We start from the raw sequence: 7934 nt of genomic DNA, 5'->3' as shown, positions 1-7934 counted from the left end.
CTCCTCAATCCCTCTCCCACGACCCGCCCCTCTCCCCAATCCCTCTCCCACAACCCGCCCCTCTCCTCAATCCCTCTCCCACGACCCGCCCCTCTCCTCAATCCCTCTCCCACAACCCGCCCCTCACACCACAGCCCGCCCCTCATCAATCCCTCTCCCACGACCCGCCCCTCACACCACGACCTGCCCCTCTCCTCAATCCCTCTCCCACGACCCGCCCCTCTCCCCAATCCCTCTCCCACAACCCGCCCCTCACACCACGACCCGCCCCTCTCCTCAATCCCTCTCCCATGACCTGCCCCTCTCCTCAATCCCTCTCCCACGACCCGCCCCTCTCCTCAATCCCTCTCCCACAACCCGCCCCTCACACCACAGCCTGCCCCTCATCAATCCCTCTCCCACGACCCGCCCCTCACACCACGACCTGCCCCTCTCCTCAATCCCTCTCCCATGACCTGCCCCTCTCCTCAATCCCTCTCCCACGACCCGCCCCTCTCCTCAATCCCTCTCCCATGACCTGCCCCTCACACCACAGCCCGCCCCTCTCCTCAATCCCTCACACCACGACCCGCCCCTCTCCTCAATCCCTCTCTCACACCACGATCCGCCCCTCTCCTCAATCCCTCACACCACGACCCGCCCCTCACACCACAGCCCACCCCTCTCCTCAATCCCTCTCCCACGACCCGCCCCTCTCCTCAATCCCTCACACCACGACCCGCCCCTCTCCTCAATCCCTCTCTCACACCACGATCCGCCCCTCTCCTCAATCCCTCTTCTTAAAGATCCCTCCTATCCTTCGTCACTTCTTTTTTTATTCTACGTTCAGCCCCTCCGCGCCCGTCCGCTTCCCAGCAGCTGACTGATCCCAAAACGTGGAGTTGGGTCTCGAAGGATCGTAGCGATTCAGCATCGACGGCGTGGCTCCGCAGGGACAGGAATAAGGCTCCAGTGTCACCCAGTCCAGGTTTTACTATGAGCTTTATCAGCCCCAGTGTGTCTAGCTAACCAGCTCCAAGCAGCTCAAAGCCGGGTAAAAGGCAGGTTCAGAGAAAGACGATCTCAATACTGGAGGCGCCACAGAACCCTGAACCACTCGGAGGGACTGATGCAAACTGAGCCAAATGACATGGTCTTTAAAAAAAAGAGGCAATTCTACTACAGCACAGGACAGCGCGGCACTAGGATACCTCCTTCCAGCACAGCAGAGAGAACTAGGCAATGCACAGCCATATCCACTACACATGAACAACACAGCTTCAACAGAAACTTAGCGAGATGGACCCGGAGAACGACAAGACAGGGCTGGTATAGACAGCTGTGCAGAATAAAGCCGAGGGAACGTGAAAGTTGGTTTCAGGTGACTAGGTTCCAGGCACACCAGGGGAGGCTTGGGGTTTGATTCGGCAAAGTTGCCTCAAACTAGGTCTCTTGGAACCAGGTTTCAAGCCGCTGTTCCTTTCCAGCTTTATGCACAAGCTCCAGCGAATCTCCGGTAAGAACTAACACAAAGTGCAAACATCAATCTCAAAACATCAAAACACCAAACGCCTGACAAATATTTCACCTCCCTGCTTCCCAGACAGCTGGGCCAGTTTCACAAAGCAGCTCTGCAAAGTCCCATTCACCGCCATTGCAAAGAAACGAAAACAACGTCAGACAACAACACGACTTTACCTTCTGATAGAGCGTACAGATTGCCGCTAAACTCTGTCCTCCTAATCTCGAAATGCTGTTGTTTGAAATAAAGACGGCAGCAGTGCTTTGTGGAACTGGCGCCTGTCTGGAAACTGCGGGTTTGAGTTGGGGTCCTGTGGGCGCCACCTTGGCTCCCAGCAGGTCCACAGCGTGTTGATCGGAGCCACAGTGGCGACCCGGGAGACCCCGTTTCCTCAGTAACACACTGAGTTTTTGTGACTGGTGTTAAGGAAAATGAAAGATGGCGTGACCTGGCTTGCAATGACAGTCGGGGGATTGGTGGGCTTGTTGCCATAGCGACCGGCTGCGATTACAGGACAGGGTGTCCATTAATGACAAGGTCATCAAACTCCACCTAGAGAGAGAGAGAGAGAGAGAGAGAGAGAGAGCAAGAAATGAGTCAGTTTTTATTCACAGCACAGGGAACTGTGCCCAACACTGCCACCTCCAGGACCTGGCTGGTATTGCGTCAACGTTCAAGGTTCTGTAGTCCATAAACAGATCTGAAGAGTTGCTTCTCCGACTGTGGCTAAGCACTGCATTCCTAATTCTAATTCGACACTGTTCTGTACATGCTGTCTATATTCATCATGGTCATCCGTCCAGCTCTCCCCTTCTCTCACCTCTCCCTCCTCATCATCCTCCTCCTCCCAGTCCAGCTCTTGTCCCGGCTCCTGGGCTCCGTGTTCTCTCAGCAGCCTGCGCACCTCCTCGCAGGGCCGGTAGAGGGCGCTGTAGAGCGGGGTGTGTCCCGCGTAGGTGACAGGGTTTGGGGGGGCGCCCCGGCGCAGCAGCAGCTCCGTGAGGTCAGCGCTCTGCCCCTCAACAGCCAGGTGCAGCGCGGAGCGACCACAGCTCAGGTCCTGAAGGGGTTAAACACGAGAGAGACAGAGTGTAATACACAGAGAGAGAGAGAGAGAGAGAGTAATACAGAGAGAGAGTGTAATACAGAGAGAGAGTGTAATACAGAGAGTGTAATACAGAGAGACAGAGAGCGTGTAATACAGAGAGAGTGTAATACAGAGAGAGAGTGTAATACAGAGAGTGTAATACAGAGAGACAGAGAGCGTGTAATACAGAGTGTAATACAGAGAGAGAGTGTAATACAGAGAGAGAGAGTGTAATACAGAGAGAGAGTGTAATACAGAGAGTGTAATACAGAGACAGAGAGAGTGTAATACAGAGAGAGAGTGTAATACAGAGAGAGTGTAATACAGAGAGAGAGAGTGTAATACAGAGAGAGTGTAATACAGAGAGAGAGAGTGTAATACAGAGAGAGTGTAATACAGAGAGAGAGAGTGTAATACAGAGAGAGTGTAATACAGAGAGAGAGAGTGTAATACAGAGAGCGTGTAATACAGAGAGAGTGTAATACAGAGACAGAGAGCGTGTAATACAGAGACAGAGAGTGTAATACAGAGAGAGAGTGTAATACAGAGAGAGAGTGTAATACAGAGAGAGAGTGTAATACAGAGAGTGTAATACAGAGACAGAGTGTAATACAGAGACAGAGAGAAAGTGTAACACAGAGAGAGAGACAGAGAGCGTGTAATCCGAACACACAAGTACGTATTTATTTAGCAGACGCCTTTATCCAAGGCAACTTACAGAGACTAGGGTGTGTGAACTATGCATCAGCTGCAGAGTCACTTACAATTACATCTCACCCGAAAGACGAAGCACAAGGAGGTTAAGTGACTTGCTCAGGGTCACACAATGAGTCAGTGGCTGAGGTGGGATTTGAACCGGGGACCTCCTGGTTACAAGCCCTTTTCTTTAACCACTGGACCACACAGCCTACAGTAATACAGAGAGAGTGTGTAATACAGAGAGAGAGAGAGATAGTGTAATAGAGAGATACAGCCGCTAGAGAGACACACAGGGAGACATACACAGAGAGAGACAGACACAGAGACACAGACAGACAGCCTCCTCACCCTCCCTGTGATGTCGGCTCCAGCGTTGAGCAGCAGCTTCACAATCTCCACGTCCTTCTTCTGCACGGCCACATGCAGTGCGGAGAAGCCTGGAGAGGAGAGGAGAGGGACTGAGACACGCTCGCTCGCATGCACACGCACGCACGCACTGAGAGGTGTGTACTGTGCTGTAAACTTTCACAGCTGCTGATGTTCAGAGGTGTGTGTGTGTGTGTGTGTGAGAGTGTGTGTGCAGTGCAGTGGGCTCCCCTCACCTGTGTAGCTGTGGGTGTATTGTATTGTATTGTATTGTATTGTATTGTATTGTAGTGTATTGTAGTGCAGCGGGCTCCCCTCACCCATGTAGCTGTGGGTGTCGAGCTGTGCGCGCCCCAGCAGGGGGGAGGTCAGCTCTTTCACACACTCCAGCCTGGATTCCCGGCAGGCGATGTGGAGCGCCGTGTTCCCTTCCCACTCCTGAATATCCGGGCTCGCTCCGGCCAGGAGCAGCTTCCGAACTGAATCCGGCTGATTCACTATCACTGCGATGTGCAGGGCAGTCTGGAGAGAGAAGAGAGAGGGAGGTAAAAACAGACAACAGCCACACAGAGTGGCAGCGAGCGACACACTAAAGTTGAGGGACTGCAAAGCCACTTGAGGCTAGGGGACCGGGGTTCAGGAGACCGGGGTTCAGGTCACTGCACGGCACACCAGGGGAGACCAGGTTTCAAGCTGTTGTTCCTGAGAGACTGGCTTTGTGTCCCCTCAGCTTTAGGCAAGCATGCAAGCCATGAGCTCTATTAACAGACAGCGTGAGCCCTCCTATGAGCTCTATTAACAGACAGCGTGAGCCCTCCTATGAGCTCAATTAACAGACAGTGTGAGCCCTCCTATGAGCTCTATTAACAGACAGTGTGAGCCCTCCTATGAGCTCAATTAACAGACAGCAAAAGCCCTCTCTTACCTGTCTCAGGTCATTCTGAATGTCCAGGTACTGAGAGCCACACACACTCCAGGACAGGAAGCCCAGGACATAGTCCAGAAAAACAGTGTGCTCATGAATCAGAGCGAGGTGGAGAGCCCTGAGAGAGGGAGAGGGGGAGAGAGAGATGGGGAGGGGGGAGGAGAGAGGAGAGGAGAGAGGGGAGAGAGAGAGACAGGGAGGGGGGAGAGAGGGGAGAGAGAGGAGCGAGGGGAGAGGGGAGGACAGAGGTTACTGTTACAGTACTGTTTCTGACAAACAAAACAAATGCCAGTCTTTTGTAACTTATACTTTGGGAAAAAAAAGAAAGTGAAATCTTGAGTTTCCTGAATAATAATTTGAAAACACACACATTGACACACACACACACACACCTTAACTAGTTTTCGAAAGCACAGCTCTACAATCACTCACAGAGTTCGGCGAAACAGTTACAGTCAGAATCATGTTTTTTTTTTTTCCTACGGCATTCTGAAACTCAAAAAGCACTTTCCACTGAAATCCCAGACGTCACCTGACTTCTGATCAACCAGAGAACTGAAATAATGACTTGCAGGGGGCCTGGTTTCAGGACACTTTTATAAGGGTTAGCTTTACAATGCTTCCCTATGCTTTACCAGACCTCTCTGTGCTTTACAATGCTTCCCTATGCTTTACCAGACCTCTCTGTGCTTTACAATGCTTCCCTATGCTTTACCACACCTCTCTGTGCTTTACAATGCTTCCCTATGCTTTACCAGACCTCTCTGTGCTTTACAATGCTTCCCTATGCTTTACCAGACCTCTCTGTGCTTTACCAGGAATCGACCAAATTGCTACGCAATGGGAGTCTTATTTAAATCCCTTTATTATTATTATTATTATTATTATTATTATTATTATTATTATTATTGGGCTTGGAATGAGACTCCTGTTGCACAGCAGTGTCACCCAGTCCAGGTTTTACTACCAGCTTGATCAGCGCCAGTGTGTGTGGATAACAAGCTCAGGTGTGTTAATAATATGAAACGCTCAGCACAGCGTGTATTTGCTACTGGTCAACACGACTTCTACTGTTACTGCAGGGTATGTACGTACGTGTCTCCGTCTTCTGAAATGAAAGCCAGCGTCTTGATCATTTGTTCTAGCACTTGTTGAAGATTTCCCGAGCGCTGCGGCTGGGCTGCTGCTGCGGTATTACTGTTATTATTATTATTACCATGATAATGATTTGAAGTGATCTTCGTTTTATTAACAGCTGTATCGCCACGCAGATTGATGGTCAAAATACCGTCGATGATTCGGCCCATCTCCGCGGCGGTTTCCTCCGCGATTGAATCCCCGACCGCCGAATCCAGCCGCTCTCCGGAGCCCCAGACAGATAGGCAGGACTCGCCGCCGTCTCCCGAGACCCCGAAATCGTGGGGACCCCAGATTTCGTGCTCTGCAGCGGCAGTGTAGGTTAGCGGCGGGGCCGCGGTGAAGTAACTGCAGGAGGAGTCCGTCTCGATGTCATCCGCGATGCTCAGCTGGGTCCCGCTGAAGAAGCCCAGTCCGCTGTCGCACCATTCTTCCGTCGAACCGGCCTCGGCAGGTTCGGGATCTTTGCCGAACCAGACTTGGTCATTGGTGCTGCTGCTGGTTCCGTCCCCGACCTGTTTCGCGTGCTGATGCAAGCTAGCCATTTAAAACAAAAATAACAGCAAAACAACGAGGCGAATCTTTCCCTTTTAAGGCTGGTGTGTTTCACCTTCCCCACGCAAGCTGCTGTTAATATTATTATTAGTTTTAATAATCTCGCATTTCGTCCAAAGCAGCGTGGATCCCTCACTCGAGGCTCGTTCCTCTGAGTTTCAGAGTCATTTTGGGGTCTCTAGGCCTCCTGGAAACGCAAGCTTGTTTCTTTTTCACTCGCAGTCTGTTTCTCAATTAGACGAAGGGGATTTTTTGGGATCAGGGGAATCCCGATCCTCTCTCAGCCAATCATAAAGCTTTACACGCGCGCCGGACCTGCCTCCTCCCCCAAGAAACGAACCCCTGCGGCGTCTTGCATTCTGGGAAGTGTAGTCTTTAGCTTAAGTTAAGTTTTTTTTTCTCCTCAGTAAACATTTGATAAACGTAAAAATTGCAGTGGCTGGTTTTGTTCACTGCTAGTGTCATGTAACCACATCGGTACTTAATTCCACACTCACTGTCACGTTTCTTAAAAATAAGCTCACATACGTTTACAATTACAAACTGAAACGCTGTTAATGGCATTCCGGTCAAATCGAATCAAAGTTTTCATCCATTGCAATTTCTAATTGTGTACAAAGGGAACTCAAATTCAAATTCAAATTCAAATGTGCTTTATTGGCATGACCATTATTCACAGTATTGCCAAAGCAATGTACACACAGTACATCATCTGAACATTAAATAGACAATAACACTGATGAGAATAATAATGATAATAATAATGGTAAACAAATATAAATAATAACCACGTTATTAATAAGTTAACAATAACAACAATGAAATATAACAAGACTTGAACTAATGTAGAGTGCTCACTGTTTGTCCCTCAGGCTGTGACAGGCAGCTGTGTACTGGGCTGCCAGTTGGACACAGCTGGACTCCTCTCCGAGGAGGATTGGGAGTTTTAGAGAGTCTGGCAGGTCTGGGAATGTTTTGCAGAGATTTTTTATTTGTGGGAGGAAAGTTTCCCTTAATTCTGTGTATTTTGTACACTGCAGTAGAAAGTGCATCTCTGTCTCCACTTGTTGGAGTTGACAGTGATGACACAGCCGGTCCTCTTTGGGCGGCCTGTTTCTATGGCCAGGCTGTGCTCACTGAGCCTGTATTTGGTTAGGATCTGCCTCTGCTTGTTGTCTTTCACCCTGCTCAGGTATTCAGCCAGGGTGTAGTGTCTTTTTAGGGCCCGATAGCACTCTAATTTGCTTTGTGTTTTTGTGTGTGTGTCCCAATAGGTGAGGTAGTTTTGTTTGTGTTGTGTTATAATTTGGTTAACTCGAATTGTCTGTGTTGGAGCAGTGCTGTCCTGAGGCTGGTTGGTGTTAGTTAGTGCAGTGAGCTTCAGGACCAGCTGGCTGAGAGGACTCTTCTTTTGGCTCAGTTCTTGGTACTGCAGGGCTTTACTGTGGTAGGAGTTTGGGTTGCTTTGTTTTAGATGAAGCCAAAATTTAATTGCTCTTTTTTGTATTGAGATCAATAATGGATATTGATCTAGTTCTGCCCTGCACGCGTTGTTTGGTGTTTTTCTCTGTATTTGCAGGATGTTTTTGCAGAACTCTGTGTGCAGGGCTTCTATTGGGTGTTTATCCCATTTAGTGTAATCCTGCTCTGTGAGCGGACCATAC

The 7934-nt window shown here is 49.8% G+C and overlaps 1 protein-coding gene across 1 annotated transcript; it reads right to left on the bottom strand.

The window, feature by feature from the left end:
* Nucleotides 1-708: 708 nt before the first annotated feature.
* LOC117414938 (NF-kappa-B inhibitor beta) lies at nt 709-6551 on the bottom strand. The gene is made up of 6 exons (XM_034921881.2): nt 5674-6551; nt 4579-4696; nt 3974-4175; nt 3636-3724; nt 2322-2561; nt 709-2053 (listed from the first exon to the last, which is right to left on the bottom strand). The coding sequence occupies exons 1-6, from the start codon at nt 6258-6260 to the stop codon at nt 2009-2011; spliced, it is 1281 nt and encodes a 426-aa protein (XP_034777772.2). The 5' UTR covers nt 6261-6551; the 3' UTR covers nt 709-2008.
* Between the last annotated feature and the right edge of the window lie 1383 nt (nt 6552-7934).

The sequence above is a fragment of the Acipenser ruthenus genome, chromosome 7 (assembly GCF_902713425.1).
Source record: "Acipenser ruthenus chromosome 7, fAciRut3.2 maternal haplotype, whole genome shotgun sequence".
In the NCBI taxonomy this organism is placed as follows: Eukaryota; Metazoa; Chordata; class Actinopteri; order Acipenseriformes; family Acipenseridae; genus Acipenser; species Acipenser ruthenus.
This window is presented reverse-complemented; position numbering and strand designations above follow the sequence as displayed.

Coding starts and splice junctions, on each gene's coding strand:
- LOC117414938 (XM_034921881.2), bottom strand. CDS start 6,260: ATGGCTAGCTTGCATCAGCACGCGAAACAGGTCGGGGACGGAACCAGC. Junction 4,697..5,673: donor ATTTCAGAAGACGGAGACAC/GTACGTACATAC, acceptor TCCCTCTCTCAG/GGCTCTCCACCTCGCTCTGA. Junction 4,176..4,578: donor TTCAGAATGACCTGAGACAG/GTAAGAGAGGGC, acceptor TTCTCTCTCCAG/ACTGCCCTGCACATCGCAGT.